We start from the raw sequence: 18,297 nt of genomic DNA, 5'->3' as shown, positions 1-18,297 counted from the left end.
TCTCCCTTAGGCCGGGCGCTCAGACTGCGACCGTGGAGGCGTCCGCGGGTTAAGGCTGGGAGTACGGTAGCCGGAGGCGGCGGCGAGTCCAGAACGGCCGGGCCTAACAGGGAGAAGGCGTCACTTGCGGTTACAAGTGCCCGCGCTGGGGCAGTGCCTGACCCTCATTCCAGTTGGCGGAGGAGGAGAAGGAAGGGGTCGGGCCGGGTCCCCTCCCCTCGCGCCCCGGATGGATGTGCCCGGCCCGGTATCTCGGCGCGCCGCGGCGGCCGCTGTGCTCTTGCGCACCGCTCGGGTCCCTCGTGAGTGCTGGTTCTTGCCCACCGCGCTGCTCTGCGCCTATGGCTTCTTCGCCAGCCTCAGGCCCTCCGAGCCCTTCCTGACCCCGTACCTGCTGGGGCCGGACAAGAACCTGAGCGAGAGAGAGGTACGCGCGGAGGACGCGGGGCGCGCGCAGGAAGGGCGGGCGACCAGCCTGCGGGTGGGCGGCGGAGGAAGAGAGGACTGAGAAAAGCGCTCGAGCCATTCTGGGCAGAGATTTCTGATTTTTCCCAGTTGGAGGTCGACTTCGTGCTCTGCGTTGTGTTCATGATTTTCTGTTTTCTTCGGCTATGTAGGGCGAGTCTCCTGCGAAGGTCTCAGAACACGCGTCCAGAGGCCCCGTGCCTTGTGCGTCAGGCCGTATGCTGATAGTGTTGTAATGTGGCTTAGCGTGACTGCCCAGACTGGTCCAGCAGTTCCTGCTGGGGGTGAGGGGGTAATATTTTGACAAAGAAGTGAAAACAGCAAGGTGTACTTTGGACATAGCTTAGTAAATACTCATTGACTGAAAGTGGGCAACCACTGCTTTTCTGAAAGGATCTTCCCTCTACCTGCTTCACCTGCTGCCTGTCCATCCCTTACTTTGTTTACATTTGGCAGGATGGATGTGCTTATCCAAGTAGGGACAGGACAGAAGTACAGAACGTCTTAATTTGTCTTGATTTTTAGTTGGGTGAGGTTGTGTCCAAGGATATCCTGCCCCTCTCTCCCTTAAGCCCAACCTCCAGGGATAAAGGCAGATGGTATAACATAATTGACTCTTAATTATGGTTTTCCTTGTATTGTGAATTGTTGCTTCACAGATGTTAGTTTTGCTTCTCAGATACAAGGTGGTGTCTTTGAAGGCTTCTGTGATGTTCAGGATAATTGAGAGCACGTAGTCCATCATCAAGAGTTTTTTGCTGATTGATTTTTCCTAGGTAAGGGCTTACAATTAAAGTACTTCAGAAGCGCATAGTGTATTTTAGAAATGTACTGACCTGTTAAAGTGCATGGTCAAAACCAGCACTTGATTTTTGCAGAAGAAAGACAATATATAAACTGAAAAAGAAATTAAACCCAAAGTACTTCCACAAAACCGAAATAAAGCCGATTCAATGCCCTCTTCCTGGGCCGTTTCTCAGTCTTGTGGATCACTGCATAAGCGACGTAGCAGTTATTCATAACCTATTTGAATTTTAATACTGATTTAAAGCAATAATAAAGTCAAAACAGCCAACTTTTGTGAACAGAATGATTTTACAAGAAAATTACTGCACTGATATGAGAAAGTATGATTCTGGAGAACCAAAACAACCACTGAATCTGAGGTGTAGCCACTGAGGCAGAATTGATACTGCTGTGAACAGCTGACCATTAAAGTTTCATGTGAACTGCCATGTGATCTGCACAGTTTGTGCACCTTTCCTGATAGTGAAACACAGGGAGAGAAACATGTTCCAAGTGTTGATATTTGAAAGCTGATCTGTTTTGTCATGTGCCCTGGGTAGAAGGTTGCTGTGTGATGTGCTACCAAGATCATGTGCTCTGTCCTATCAGAAAGCTTTTCAAGGTGAGTGAAGTACGTTCAGGGGGCACAGAAATAAAGCAGAGTGGCCAGGCGTAGTAACTGTTTGCTGATTGTGTAACAAAAACATAAGCGTACTTCTATTATTGCTAATTAGATGAGGAAAAGGGATTTGGAGAGAAATCTAGAAGTCTGGGGAAGGGGTGTATTCTCAGAGGACCACCAGATCATGGCTGATTCTCCTCTCCTTGTGGCAAGCCCTACGTTTTTTGTATAACTAATAATTGAAATAATAGAACAGTTTATTCATTACTTACTGAGTGCTTGCTTTTTGCAACGGACAGTTAAATAAAAAATATTACATGATTTTTAAGCAAAGCTAATGCTAAGTCATATTCAGCGACATTTGTATTAAAGTTTGTGTTTGCTCCTAGAAGACTGCAGAGGGACAAGTTGGTTTGAACAGAGCTATTGTTAACTAAATTTTAAAACAAAAGGAGAGGAGAAAAAAACAGATTTCTTCTCTCTACTCTCAAAGATTTTTTTTTTAGATTTCAGGAAAAGCATTCACTTTAAAATAGATACCAGTTTATAAGTTTTAAGCAGGCTAAAATTTGACTGTATGTTAATAGTTAAAGGCCAAACTTTCAGTAAAACAGATCTTTATCTGTGGGTAGATATTGCCCCAGATATCCTTGTCAGCTTATCCTCTAGTCTTCAGACTTTGTGAATAAATCAGGTGGAGTAAGTAATTTACATGTTGTGTCTCATTTAATTTTTGCAGCAAACAACTCTCCTTTACTGATAATGGAGGTTAAGGCTAAGGGGAGCTAAAAGAATCTTGTCTACACTCACACAGCAAGTGATGGAACTGAAATTCCTGCTGGGGTCTTTCTGGTTTAAAGCTTATTTTAAAGATCACTTCTACTATATCCCAAGTTTAAAATAGGCATTAAAAAGAAAACAGCAAAAACTTCTATTTTTTTTTCTATTTACAAATAAGCAAAAAGGACGTAAAAGTTGCCTATAATCCTGCCATCTGGAGAGAGTTAATTTTCTCAAGATTGTAGGACAGATTGACCATCTTTATTTGTTCCTCTGCCCCAAAAGAAACAAAACTTAGAGTCAGAGAAGCTTAATGAAACACTAGGATAAAGGCTGTCTATCTTGTGTCTAGAAGTAAGAAATGACAGTAATTCAGTTTTCAAAGCGTTTATTGAATCTAGTATCTTCCAAACAGTATGCTGGCTTTTAGACAGGTCATACAGGTGAATGTAGGGGTCTATCCTTAAAAAGCCGATAAGGCAGTTGTTCTCAACTCTGGCTCATTTAAAAATCTGAGACGTTTTTAGAAAATATCTGTGGCTGGGCATTTTTTTTTTTTTTTTTTTTTAAAGAGACAGAGTCTTGCTCTGTCACACAGGCTGGAGTGTAGTGGTGTGATCATAAGTCACTGCAGCCCCAAACTGCTGGGCTCAAGCACTTCTCCCACCTCAGCCTCCTGAGTAGCAGCCATAGGCCTGTGCCACCATGCTTGGCTAACAAATTTTTAAAAGCTTCTTAGGAGATGCAGCCATGGTGAAGAGCTAGTATTATGAATTAATTGGGGAAAGAGATGCATGTAGATCAGTATCAAGAGAGTTTGAGGCTAGGTGAGATGGCTCACATGTCCGTAATCTGAGCACTTTGGGAGGCTGAGGCTGGTGGATTGCTTTGAGCCCAGGAGTTTGAGACCAGCCTGGGTAATGTGGAGAAGCCCTATCTCTACCAAAAGAAAAAAAAAAAAATTAGCTGGATGTGGTAGTACAGGCCTGTAGTCCCAGCTACTGGGGAGGCTGAGGTGGGAGGATCACCTGAGCCTCACCTGAGGCGTTGCAGTGAACCATGATTCTGCCACTGCACTCCAGCCTAGGTGACAGAGGGAGACCCTGTCTCCAAAAAAAAAAAAGAAAAAAAGAGTTTGAATATTGTAATACAAGTACTATTGGCTTCCGCAAAGTCTTTCTGAATAAGGAAGTCTTTGAAGTAGACCTTGATTAATGGGAAGAATTTATTAGGAAAAAAGATGATGCTATTGGGGATAGGAAAGGATATTTCCGGCTGGGCGTGGTGGCTCACGCCTGTAATCCCAGCGCTTTGGGAGGCTCCTCATTTGAGGTCAGGAGTTTGAGACCAGCCTGGTCAACATGGTGAAACCCCAACTCTACTAAAAATACAAAAATTAGCCGGGTGTGATGGCGGGTGCCTGTAATCTCAGCTATTTGGAAGGCTGAGGCAGGAGAATCACTTGAACCCGGGAGGCAGAGGTTGCAGTGAGCCAAGATTGTACCATTGCACTCCAGCCTGGGTGCAGAGCGAGACTCCATCTCAAACAAAAAAAAGAGAAGAGCTATTTTCAAACAATTATCTGAACTGTTGTTGTCAAGGTTTCTTTGATTGATAAGGATGAGATCTTTGAGTTATTTGTAGGTTGTTTTGTAAGAAGAAATTCCTTTTGAGTATTCCAGGTCCTTTGATCACTAATGGGATTTTTTTTTTTTTTTCTCTTTCTACCAGGTCTTCAATGAAATTTATCCAGTATGGACTTACTCTTACCTGGTGCTACTGTTTCCTGTGTTCCTTGCTACCGACTACCTCCGTTATAAACCTGTTGTTCTACTGCAGGGGCTCAGCCTTATTGTTACATGGTTTATGCTGCTCTATGCCCAGGGACTGTTGGCCATTCAATTTCTAGAATTTTTTTATGGCATAGCCACAGCCACTGAAATTGCCTATTACTCCTATATCTACAGTGTGGTAGACCTGGGCATGTACCAGAAAGTCACAAGTTACTGTCGAAGTGCCACTTTGGTGGGCTTTACAGTGGGCTCTGTCCTAGGGCAAATCCTTGTCTCAGTGGCAGGCTGGTCGCTGTTCAGCCTGAATGTCATCTCTCTTACCTGTGTTTCAGTGGCTTTTGCTGTGGCCTGGTTTTTACCTATGCCACAGAAGAGCCTCTTCTTTCACCACATTCCTTCTACCTGCCAGAGAGTGAATGGTATCAAGGTACAAAATGGTGGCATTGTTACTGACACCCCAGCTTCTAACCACCTTCCTGGCTGGGAGGACATTGAGTCAAAAATCCCTCTAAATATGGAGGAGCCTCCCCTGGAGGAACCGGTAAGCTCAGCCTTAAGTATCTTGTAATTGCTACTATGGGGGCTAGACCGGTGGTAAAAAAACCAGCAGACTCCCTCTTGATAGATCTTGTATTCATTTGGATTCATGTTTTATCCTGAGTTGATTCGTTGCTTTATTCATTCATTCTATTCATTCAAGCTGTGGTTTATTTATATTAGAGATGACACATTTATTTTTCCCTGGAGTGCATGACCTCCAAAGTCAGATTGATACAGCATTATATTGTTCATGTCAGAGATGTCTTGGATTGCAAGGGCTGAGTCTTCATCTTTTGAGTGTTTGGCACATAAATAAAGCACTCAGAAAATTTTTGCTAAATGGGTAAATGAAATGATTCTAATAAATGATTAAATATCTACTTCTAGTTTCTGAATTGAAGCCCAAATTATTATTATTATTTATTTATTTATTTATTTTTGAGATGGAGTCTTGCTCTGTTGCTGAGGCTGGAGAACAGTGGTGCGATCTCGATTCACTGCAACCTCTGCCTCCAGAGTTCAAGCAGTTCTGCCTCAGCCTCTCCCTAGTAGCTGGGATTACAGGCACTTGCCACCATGCCCAGCTAATTTTTCTATTTTAGTAGAGATGGGGTTTCACCATGTTGGCCAGGCTGGTCTCAAACTCCTGACCTCAAGCAGTCCACCCGCCTCAGCCTCCCAAAGTGCTGGGATTACAGGCCTGAGCCACTGCACCCAGCCATGAAGCCCACGGTATTTAAGGGTAAGAAGTTATTTTCCTCTTCTGTGCTAGAAGGTATATCTGTTATTTATTTTTCAAATGACAATTTGCTGAAGTAAAGTAGTAATGAATAATGCAGGCAAAGAGATCACAAGAGGACAGTTTGAGGTGATGATGGAATAAATATTAAAAGTGTGTTATGAAGCTGTCTCTTGGAAGGGAGAAGTATGGCATTAAAATAATTTATCCATCTGTTCTGTCTAGCCAGGAAGATAAGTTCCTTTCCCTAGACACCCACCCCCCTTTTTTTTTAATATACAAGTTTTTTTGTTTCTATTAGGTTATAAGCTGTGAGCTGTGAGGAGCAAAGTTAATTCCAGCCACACTGTAGTCTTAGTTTTCCTGGGACATGTTTGTAAATAAGCCTATTAACATTCCAGCTTTGTAGGTGGCCTCAGTCGGACTGAGCTCCATAAGCTTTGTAGGCTGGCTGATAATAAAGAACCATTATGAATAAAGTCTTTCATTCTGTACTGAGAGTTAACTGGATTGTTTCAATGTGGTATCTAATGTCCTCGTTGAAAATTACTCTTTTTTCTGTCCCCATTGTTGAGCTCTCAAATTACTACTTGAAATTTAGGTTATCATCCCAAAGAGCCTGGGTAGACTTCTAGAGCCTGGGCAACCCTCACCATGAAACTCACCTTGATTACCAAGGCACCTGTGAGCAGTTTTTGTCAGAATGACCAAGGATTAAGTGGCAATGAAATGCTGATTTTTTCATAAATTGTTAGGTAATGTTGGAGAGTCAACAGAGGGTTGATGGGAGAGGGAAGGAGGTATAATCATTTCATAGATTTCATGAAGTGGAAAAAAATAAAGACTCTTCTTTATCTGTTTTGAATGTGTTACAGTGGCTTTAGCTAAAATTAACATATATATAATGTGTGTATAAATGTATATTTTAGATATTAACATATTGACCATAGTTCTAAAGATTTTTATAGATAGTGAGTTTCAAACTTTTTTGAATATAATTAAGAAACATAGTGAGAAAACACATTTTACATAGAAAACCTGTACATACATAGGTATGTATATATTTTATATATAACAGAAACAAGTTTTACAACAATACTTTATTCTGATACATTCTTTTACTTTTTAAAAATTCAGTTCACTGTTCTCTAAATCAATTTTATTACCAACTTATGGGTGGTGACCTATAGTTTAAAAAACTCTGTTCTAGATCAACTTGAAATACTTGTTTATAGATACACAGTGTGTCAGTATTTTATATACCGAAGAATTCTAGAATTTTAGAGTTAGAAATTCTAATCACAAGTCAGAAAAATCAGAGAATTTTAAGAAGAGATTAGATTTCATCAAGACTGTCCTTTTAGAGATAAGGATTAGGATCAGAGATTAGCAACTTGCGCAGAATTGCACAAATATACTCTTGGGCATAATTTTAAAGTGTATATGAGATCCAGTTCTCTCTAAACCTTTCTCCATGAAGTCTTTTAACTAGGGTAACAATGTCAGAACCATCATGTCAGTTACACTGTTTTCGAAATTAGGATTCAAGTCAGTTCCCTGATATCCTAGGCTCTGCTACCGATACCATAGCAGATGGGCAGTGCTGCTTGGTATTGGCACTGATTGGCCCTGAAATGCTGCTGTTTTTCTTTGGCAAGCTTGAAGGAAATTCAGAATATGGATATTAGGGAGCACAGAGGTATTTTAAGTTGACAAGCCCTATAATTAAACCATAAATTATAATCATGGTAATTATTGAAGAGTAGGTAGATAGATGGTTTTATCTTGATTTTTATAGAAAGAGAAAATGAAGTAGGAGGAGTCTAAGTGATAGCTCACTCTACAAGTTACCTTAGAGTATTTGTGAGTTCTTTTTATTTAAAGAGAGCCTATTGCATTGGGGCAAAGGGTGCTGATCTCACAGAAAGAAGAACCAAAGCTGGTGACTTTCTTTCACAAGCAGAGCTGGATTCATTATGTAGTTGGCTGATAAGTGAACCTGATTTATTTTGAGTTCTTCATCTATTAGAAATGACACAAATTAAACCACTTCTTTAGCATAGGTTCTGACATGTAATTAATACCTAGTAAATGATTCTCTTAATATAGCCATGCTTTTATTTGTAGTTTCATATCTTTTACTACTAGTAAGTATTCTTTCTGTGTCTGCATGTCTAAGGTCTATAGGAACAATGACAACAGTGAAATTAATGCTTGCACTTTGGTATTAAATAATGTCATTTCTAGCAGCAGGGTGTAGTGAGTTTTGAAGAAAGTGAAGTCCAAACCCTAGTTCTAGTACTGGGGCAAGTTACTTAATTCTGTGAGATTTAGTTTCCTTATGTACATATATATCTTACAGGGTTATTTTGAGTATTTAAAGCTTTCAAATGAGTTTACATAGTAGGTTTCCAATAAATGGTAATTGCTGTTACTATTATCATTATCATTAGACATGAATAATCTGGAACAGCTTTGTACTTTTATGGTAGATAGTCATGTATTTGTGAGGTTGTAAATAGAGTAATATTTCCCTTTCTCTTTGAATTAATCATGCCCAGTCATCTTCATTATCATCATCATCGCACCTCCCATTTATTTTGACTTGGGTATCAGATACTGTGCTAAGAACTTTAGAGTCAGTATATTATTTGATTCTTATTAAAACTCGATGATGTAGATATTTGCTCATTTTAGAGAAGAGGAAACTAAATTTAGTTAACTGACTTGCTCTAAGGCACATAGGAAGTGGCACTTCAAAAATTTCCAACTCAGGCCGGGCATGGTAGCTCGCACCTGTAATCCCAGTACTTTGGGTGGGCAAGGCAGGCAGATCACTTGAGGTCAGGAGTACGAGACCAGCCTTGCCAAGGTAGTGAAACACCATGTCTGCTAAAAAAACAAAAAAACAAAAACTAACTGGGCATGGTGGCGCATGCCTGTAATCCCAGCTACTTGGGAGGCTGAGGCAGGAGAGTTGCTTTAACCCGGGAGGCGGAGGTTGCAGTGAGCTGAGATGGTGCCACTGCACTCCAGCTTGGGCAACAGAGACTCTGTCTCAAAAAAAAAAAAAAGAAAAAAAAATTTCCACCCGCATCTGGTTGACTCCAAAAACCACCACTTCAGTAGAGATTTACATTCCCTGACAGAGGGAAGTAATTGTTAAAGATTTTTAAATGTATAAAACAGTGTCAAAACCTTATATTCAAATGAAATCTGAAACTAGATCCCCATTTTGATAAGTAAATAAAAATTGAGCCTTTCTGATTGAAACAGGAATGCAGGTCTGATAATTTTACCCACCTTGAGCCTGTTATTCATCCCACATGAAACTCTCAAAGCTCCATGGAACACAGTGAAGCCACTTATTAAATTAGAACTTGCATGATTAACTATGAGCAGCTCAGAGTTTTGATGTAATAGAAATAAACCTTTGTAAATGTAATTTAACAAGAAACATAAAAGGTAATATGTCAAATGCTCTTTTAGAAAGTGCGATTCATATAAGCTTAACATTTGAAGCCTAGAAAACAGCATAGAAGGAAGCCTGCAGATTATAGCAAGAGGTGCCGATTTTATAAACAGGACCTGCCAACTTTTCTTTTTGGTGTGGCCAGATAATAGATTGAGTAGTTATTAACTTCTGTGTGCAGAATTCATTATTACATAATAGATCTAAAGTTCTCAAATGTATTATACTGGCATTATTTTATGTATGCCATGACTTTTTAAGCTATGCAATAAAAATAACATTAACTGAGCACCTCTATAATAAATACATGCATTATCTAATTTAACTCTGTATAATCTTATGTGGATAGATGTTATTGTTATCATTTTCGTTTTCCAGATGAGAAAACTAAGGGTTTCTTATCAGTTTATGGTAGGTTTCTAATAGAAACTTGTGAATCCTTTTAATAGTTCCATTCTTCCAGGAATATACTTTCTTATAATCCTTCCAGCATCCTTGAAAGTTTTAGATTATCACAGTTGTTTTCCAGGTTATATTGGTTAAGCAACTGAAGCTAAATAGTAAAATTCTGATATAGTTCAATAAAACTGGTGGATCTTGAATAAAGACTTCAGAAAATATGCTTGGTACCATTCACTCACTCTCAGCAAATTCACATTAGATATAATTAACAGTTATCTTGTGATTTGTTTAAATTCACAAGGTTTGCGCTCATATACAGTGCCAAGAAATCAATCTTGTAACAGCAGTATTTTGTACTTTTAGGTGGTTATCATATGCAAATTCATCAAGTAGAATTTTCAAGTGTCAGTAATTCTTTCTCTGAGTTATCTTAGTTAACCTCAGTACTCCTCCCTGAATTTTGGAAAAGGGCTGTAGTAATGGTGCTTGAAGGATATCCCCCTCTGGGCTAAACAGCACAAAGAAGGAAGCACCACACTGGGGTTGCTTTGCAACGGCATGAGAAGGTAAAAGAATGATGAAACTCGGATTCTCAGTCCAGTGAGGTTTTCTAGCCTCTGAGGGAGAAAATGGCCTTTATTTACCTAATGCTGATGGTCACTGTTACTGTATATAAGAGGAGAAAATATCTGTACTAATTTTATAAAAATGATATATATGGTGTGTGTGTATATGTGTGTATATATATACTGTGTGTGTGTGTGTGTATGTATGTTTTTTTTTTTTTTTTTTTTGAGACAGAGTCTCTCTCTGTTGCCCAGGCTGGAGTGCAGTGGCATGATCACGGCTCACTGCAGCCTTTATCTAGGTTCAAGTGATCCTCCCACCTCAGTCTCCTGAGTAGCAGGGACTACATGTGTACACCACCACACCCAGCTAATTAAATTTTGTGTGTGTGTGTGTGTGTGTGTATGTGTGTATGGAGACGGGATCTTACTATGTTGCCCAGCTTGATCTTGAACTTCTTGGTTCAAGCAGTTCTCCTGCCACAGCCTCCTGAAGTGTGGAGATTCCAGGCGTGAGCCACTGTGCCTGGCATCTACTTACTTTTTTAAATTAAACATTACAGAAAGCTATATAAAAAAAATTAAAAATCACCTGACCTACTACCACCCAAAGATTAGTGAACTTTTCAAACATCTCTTTTCATATATGCATATGCATGTACACATATGTATACATTTTATAGTAAATGAAATTGTGATCTACATGTAGTCTTGTAACTTGCTGTTGTTTTACTCAGTGGTATATCGTACTCATCTTTCCATGGCGCTCATTTTGCCTTTACATGTTAGCCACGAAAGTAAAATTTTCCATGTTCTGTTTTTTTGGGTGTTTTTTTGGTAGAGATAGGATCTCACTTTATTGCCCAGGCTGATCTCAAACTCCTGGGCTCAAGCAATTCTGTCTTGACTTCCCAAAGTGCTGAGATTATAGATGTGAGCCACCGCACCCGGCCTTCCCATGTTCTGAGCAAGGCCCAGGGATTACAGTAACATTTGGCAGATTAGTCCTTTTATACAGATGAAATCAGAGATATCTCACAGAGTGACATCTCATATTCACTTCTTGTGATGGTGCATAGCTCAGTAATGTCTTGCTTCACTCAATTATAAGCCCAGTAACTTGATTTATTACTTATTATTAATACTATTTCTCATTGTTTAAATATTAAGTAATATAAAAAGTTTAAGGAAGAAAATTTAAACCACTAAGAACCCACCACTTAGAAAGAACTGCTAATATTTTGGTCTACTTCTTTCCAATATTTCTATCTTAACTGTTGCGTCAATCTGTCAATTACAAGGGTAGGAGGCCTTAACTGAATAGTGATTTATTAGGGTTGCTAGTCTGTTGCTTATTATTATTCTTGTTATGTTGTTTGCCAGTCTATGGGAGATGTAGATTATAGACTCCTATTGGCTGAAGCCTGCAATCTCTTTTCATCATCTTCATTTTGTAAACAATACATCTTTTGCTGGGTTGATTACATACAGCTGTGTTAATGCTATAGTGCATTTAAAGCAAAAATCCTATGAGAACATATTTTTCACCAGAGGGGAGAAATGTAATTGTTACAAGTTTATGAAGTAAGCAGTTGGTTTTTACAAGGAAAAAAGTCTGTTAGGTAAATAATTGGGCCTGTAAATTGCTTTCTATATAATTGCCTTCATCAGAGTTTGAGCATTGTTCCCTTTTGCTATGTAGGAACCCAAGCCAGACCGTCTCCTTGTGTTGAAAGTACTATGGAATGATTTCCTGATGTGCTACTCTTCTCGCCCTCTTCTCTGCTGGTCTGTGTGGTGGGCCCTCTCTACCTGTGGCTATTTTCAAGTTGTGAACTACACACAGGGCCTGTGGGAGAAAGTGATGCCTTCTCGCTATGCTGCTATCTATAATGGTGGTGTGGAGGCTGTTTCAACCTTACTGGGTAAGCAATGCAGGATAATAGAGGGTGGTGGTGGGGAAGGGATTCCTCTGGTAGGTAAGCCAGCCGTAATCAGATTTGCTCCCCCCTCCCAAATTTGAAATAGCCTCAAAAAATGATTTACTTATTTTGAGCTCGATTTTATAATTGAGGAAGACAACTTAGAAGTACTCAAGTGGAGCAGGACTATGACTAACAAACTGGAATTTTTAAATAAACTTTGGGGAAACCTAATATAATAATTTTCAAGATTGTTTATCCAAGTTTCCATTATCTCTGTATTACTGGGTAGTTTTGTCACTTGATGTGAAATTTTGAATAGCAATATACAGTAGTTTATAACAATAGTGTCTAATATTTGTTGAATGTTACTATGTGCTAGGTCCTGTTCTAAGGACATTATATACATTAACTCAATCTTCACAAAATTCCTGAGATAAATTTATCCCCATTTTGCAATGGAAACTTGGGACTGGTAGGTTAATAACTTGCTCAAGGTCATATAGATGGTAAGTAGCAAAGTCAAGATTTGAACTCAGGCAGGATGGCTTCAGAGCCTGTGTATTTGACCATCTTACTCTTTTGTTCATTTGTAATTTGTTGACCTACCTCCTGAGGTTGTTGGATGGTGTTATATGATTTCTGTAAACACTTATTATCTGTCTTGGCACTCAGAAAACACTTCATAGATTTTAGCTATCCTTATCATCGTCACTGTTTTACCAAAAGGCAGAGAAGCCCTTTTGCCATGTTCTAGACCGCTCCTTGGTGTGAAGGGGAGATGACTCATCCTGCCATGATGCCAAATTAGAGGCCGTGGTTCTTTTTGACTCTTGCCTCTGCTTCAGCTGCAGAATTTTTTTTTGCTTAGCAAAGTCCCTGTGTCTTTGTCCTGCATTTTCATCTCATTGCCCCCTCTCCTAATTCAGTCTGTCGTCTCAGTGGCTCCATTTTATTGATTCCATCAAGTTCAGAAATCTCTGTGTGAGTTTCAAGGCCCTCCATATTCTTGAGCTATGCTATTTATAAGGTTGCAGATTTGAAAATTTAATAATCTAAGCTGCGTTTTTAATGTGTTTCATAGCATTTGCTTAGCAAAATAACTGGATTTTTTGTTGTTGTTGTTATTTTGTAGGTGCTGTTGCTGTGTTTGCAGTTGGTTATATAAAAATATCCTGGTCAACTTGGGGAGAAATGACGTTATCTCTCTTTTCTCTCCTGATTGCTGCTGCAGTGTATATCATGGACACTGTGGGTAACATTTGGGTGTGCTATGCATCCTATGTTGTCTTCAGAATCATCTACATGTTACTCATCACCATAGCAACGTATGTATTTTGGCTCATAGAAGCCTTAGGAAAAATTGTAACAGGATAAATTTTTTGGTTTCTTTACAAACCAAAATATTAAAGTTTCTAGTTAAATTAGGCAAATGGGAGGAAACATTGTATTTTATGTGCATTATCAGTTTTTCTTCTGAGGAAACATTTAGGCAAGTTTTGTTTATTCCCTTGTCTGTATGTTCCTACTGTTTTCAGATGTTTGCATGAGATTTATATCATTTAGTTGCAAAATATTTTCATTTGTTTGGAAAGGCAATTGACAGTGGAAAGGAGGACTCTTCACATTTCAAGTAAAAATGTTTACTTTTATTTAGAATAACTATTATAAGTACTCAGGAAGTAATTCTTATCTATTCACTCTTCTTTTATTTTTAATTTTTTTAAGTTTTCAAATTGCTGCAAACCTCAGCATGGAACGCTATGCCCTAGTATTTGGTGTAAATACCTTCATTGCCCTGGCACTACAGACGCTGCTCACTCTAATTGTGGTAGATGCCAGTGGCCTTGGATTAGAAATTACCACTCAGGTAAGATCTCTCCTTTGGCATCGAAGGTAGTATGTGTGACTTGATCAGGGTGACGGAAGTATATGTATGCTTAATGGAAACAAATTCAAACAATAGGGAACAGATGTAAAGTAAAAGTGTACCCTCCTTCCTTCATTCAACACCTTCTCCCCTATCCTTAGTTCCTCTCTCCCTGGAGGGTGTTGGGATTGTCGTCTTTTTTATGAGGTCTTAGAACACTCCTGAGTGTAACTCATCAGCCCAGTGGGTCTGTTTCAGCTGAGAGGTAATACTGATTCCTTACAGGCCAAGACCTCCTGCTTCCTCATCCATTATTTCCCTCTATACTTAAATCTATGCTTGGAATACTGTGTCCCATGTTTGAGATTCCCTGTTTCATCTCACAGCTCTTTAAGTCTCCTCCCTTTATTTAAAACACCCCTTACCCAAATACCAAGCTAGTGCCTTGCTGTTGATGAACAGCATTATGATTTGTAACACATGACCTATTGAGAAACTTGCACCAACACCCAAAAACAATGTGAATACTTTTTACATTCAGGAATTGTATAGTTGTATATGCCTTCATGCATTGTGAGTTTTAAGTACATATTGTTTTGTACTTTGGCAAAATGGGCAACTGAATGAATCAAGAAGTACTTACTCCCACCCCGATCCCAACCCAAATGATTTCTTCCCAACATATTAGCTGTAATTAACTTTGTTTTTACTAAAGCAATCTAAGAGAGAAATAGTAATAATAGACAATGTGCATTGAGTGCCTTCTGTGTGTCAAATGCTTTGTATAGGATTTGCAGGGTTGCTGTATTAGACATGAAGAAGATGAGTTTGAGAGATGTTAAGTCACTTGTCCAATACTATCAATAATAGTGTTCCAGAGCTCGGCGTTAAACCAACATCTAACCCCAAAACTTATTTCAGGATGGAAAGTAGGAGAGAAACTTAAGTGCCTGCCATCCTCCCTGTATAAGGGAGAGTTCCCAGGACGATTACAGTTGAGGGAAACATGGCTCTCATTGGAAGTGGAAATTTGTCAGCAGATTCTTATAGAAATGGTAGATTTAAACATGTGGAATAATAGGATTTTGTGGGTGGTGCTGAAACCCATTTAACTGCCATGATTGATTAATGGCTTCCTGCAGAAGTATAGCCAACATTGAAAGAAATTGGCTCAGTGATTTAAGGCCATACTCTCATTGTACCTTTGAACCAGTTCGTAAGTATTTAGTATGTTATTATAAGAAGATGATGATGATGATGATGTTAATAAACCATATAGTCACATTAAAATTTGGCTTAGGGCACCATCCTCCGTGAACTAACACAGGAAACAGAAAACCAAACACTACATGTTCTCTCTCATAAGTCGGTGTTGAACAATGAGAACACATGGACACAGGGAGGGGAACAACAGACATCGGGGCCTGTCGGAGGGTAGGGGGCAAGGAGAGGGAGAGCATTAGGACAAATACCTAATGTATGTGGGGCTTAAAACCTAGATGGTGGGTTGATAGGTGCAGCAAACCAGCATGACACATGTATACCTATATAACAAATTTGCACATTCTGCACATGCACCCCAGAACTTAAAAAAAAAAAAAAATTGTCTTAGGGAAGAATTTTTATATTAAGTAATCCTATAATGGAATCTAGTTGACCTTCTACTGCCCTCTTCTGGGGAAAAATAGAGTTCTTGATCTTCAGAATTTGGCCTGTTTGTACCCACCTATCAGCTTGAAGGTAGAGACCAGGACTGAATTATAACAATAACAGCAACAACAATAGAAATAATACTAACAGCATTAGCATTGTGCTAATGAGCATTTGTGATCTCACTGATTCGTCCCAACAATGCTGTAAAGTGACAACTATTATGAATTCCATTTTGTAAGTGAAGAAGTCAGGGCTCAGAGATGAAGTATCTCAATCAAGTTCACGCAGCTTGTGAGGGATGAAGTCAGGATTCACACTTAGGCAGTCAGGCTTTATTTAGTACCACCATGCTGGTGATGCTGCTTTGTAACTTTAGGGTCTGGCACATGGTGTAAGTATGCAATATTTTTTTAGGCTTTATGGACAAATTCTGAATATACTTTATTATAGAGTAATCATCTTGTAATTGATAATTCAATAAACTATTTTTCCCCCTTCTAGTTTTTGATCTATGCCGGTTATTTTGCACTCATCGCTGTGGTTTTCCTGGCCAGTGGTGCAGTCAGTATTATGAAGAAATGTAGAAAGCTGGAAGATCCAGAATCAAGTTCTCAAGTAACCACTTCATAATACACTGCTGAAGGGCTTCTTCTTATAGCAAGAACTCCGCACAGCAACTGCCTGGATGTATTTGATTTTTTAAAGTGTAGACATATATTTATGAATGTGCATTTCTTGGCTTCAGAGCAGCCACTTGACTAATACCTTGTATTCCGGGAATAACATGATACTATTCAGAGGAGCCAGAAGTAAAGTTTATTTCATGGATTATTTATAGAGCTAATTTAAGGATGACTTCTGATTCAAAAGTGAACTTGATTTTAAAAACCAGTCAAGAGCAATCAAGCAGCACATGGTGTTGTATACTTTATTAGCAAGTGAGTTTGGTGTTTTATAGGTCGCATATGTCTGTATCTACTTAGCCAGGTGCTTGGCCTGGTGGGAGCATGGCTTCACAGAGGCCACAAAATGTTACAAGTCATGATGGATGGAAATATGTTCTAACAGCATCTGCCTCTATTCAATTTAATTCTTATTTCTGTGTTACTCATGTGCATTGGTCTTTCTACATAGTTATTTTATCACTGGCAATATTTGTTCTGATTTAGTGTTCTGTATTTTAAGGTGTATGTATCATTTCTAATTTTAAGTTATTTTTAAAAAATTCATCGTATGAATGTTCTTGGTTCCCATCGTGACAATTATGTATTTGTGTAAAATTTGTTTAGAAGTACATTTTTGCATTATTCATATGCTTCCCAGAGAAGCTCATTTACTTAGAAAATAAGGCAAGTTTTGAAGCCTGCCTAAATGAAGAGATTTAAGAAAGCTTAAGGTAGGTTTGCTTGTCTTGAAATCTTCAATATGAAGGACTATTAATTCCAAGATTAAAAGTTCATATATGGGCTACAGATATAACTAGCCCATTTGTATTTGCATTCCCTTTTATTTCCAAAATAAAATGAGAAATCTTTTTTGAATAATTTCATCCCTATATATAGTTTTTATATTAATTTGTTTTTCTTATCCAAATAAAGATGTCAATAGGAATTGCATTAGTCCAAGGCCTTTTTCATAAACTGAGCCTCTTTTAAATTATTTCAATTTCAATGGGACAGGAACTAGGATAGATGTGATTCCTGCATTTTTTTTTACCTTAAATCTGTCTTTGTTTCTAAAGGTAGATCATCTTGAATATTTGCTTAAAATTGCTAGTGATTTCATTACCAAGTTACTTGAAAAAAATGTTCTGTATGCATTTAATTCTGAAATTAGTCTACGAAGGGGCTGCTAGTATATGTCAGACATGAAGACTATTTTAAAGCTGACTTTGTTGCCTTATCTTGAAAAGAGTCTAGATAGGTGCTTTTAACTGGGATATTAACTTTTTTAGAATGACACAGCTGAACGGTGTTAATAATAGTGTGTCAAGATTGCAAAATTGACGTACTTATTTGGTTTAAGCAGGAATCCTAGAAGCAGATGGATGAGGATAAGAATAGGTCATTTTCTATTCACTGTCCTTTACAATTAAGGGAAAGGAAAAGAACACTAGCTAAGGAAGGGAAAGGGAAGTGGTATCGTAAAAGTAGCAACCTCCATTTTATATTTTGTTTTTTGTTTTTGCTTTGTTTTGTTTGTGCTAATTTGGGAATTGTGTACTCCAAAACAAGTAGAAAAGTGCTGTTTGAGGGATTTTATTAAATCTTTTTTTAATGGCATGTGGTACAAATTGTTCACGTTACCAAAGCAATATTTCCCTGGAATTTAATTCCAAGTTTGCGGCATACAACCTGAGCCTTTTCGTATATGAGACAAGAATATGTTCACATCTTGGTATGTGGCCATGTTTGTAGAATGCTGAACCCAGTGTGCAAGTTGTACTGTATGCAGTTTTGCAAATAACTGAAAATAATTTGTTGTACTTTTTATTCAATTCTGTATAGATTATAAAATTATTTTTATTAAATAAATATTTTACAGTATATTTTCTCTTTTTAATCAAAATTATTTTAAATTTATCTTCTATTTCAGTAGGAGCTTTAGATTATATCTTTAAATATTTTAATAATGTATCCTAGGACAAATTTCATATTAAGTCTTCCCCTCGTCTAACTTGCCTAGTT

General features: G+C 38.4%; 1 protein-coding gene across 5 annotated transcripts; it reads left to right on the top strand.

Annotated features, from left to right (window-relative positions):
* The first annotated feature begins 17 nt into the window (after window positions 1-17).
* Window positions 18-18,155, top strand: SLC19A2 (solute carrier family 19 member 2). 5 transcript variants are annotated; one of them, XR_012420705.1, is made up of 7 exons: window positions 18-427; window positions 4,385-4,987; window positions 6,327-6,480; window positions 11,868-12,090; window positions 13,223-13,415; window positions 13,816-13,957; window positions 16,112-18,155. XR_012420705.1 is itself a non-coding variant. In XM_045392465.3 (6 exons), exons 1-6 carry the CDS (start codon window positions 230-232, stop codon window positions 16,192-16,194), a joined length of 1,365 nt encoding a protein of 454 aa, XP_045248400.2. In that variant the 5' UTR covers window positions 18-229; the 3' UTR covers window positions 16,195-18,155. The 5 variants fall into 5 exon arrangements, 4 of the variants coding, with proteins under 4 accessions (XP_045248400.2, XP_005539983.3, XP_065378980.1 ...); XM_045392465.3 differs by lacking the exon at window positions 6,327-6,480 and having other exon boundaries at window positions 13,223-13,338; XM_005539926.5 differs by lacking the exon at window positions 6,327-6,480.
* Window positions 18,156-18,297: the final 142 nt, after the last annotated feature.

This window comes from Macaca fascicularis, chromosome 1 (assembly GCF_037993035.2).
Source record: "Macaca fascicularis isolate 582-1 chromosome 1, T2T-MFA8v1.1".
NCBI lineage: Eukaryota > Metazoa > Chordata > Mammalia > Primates > Cercopithecidae > Macaca > Macaca fascicularis.
This window is presented reverse-complemented; position numbering and strand designations above follow the sequence as displayed.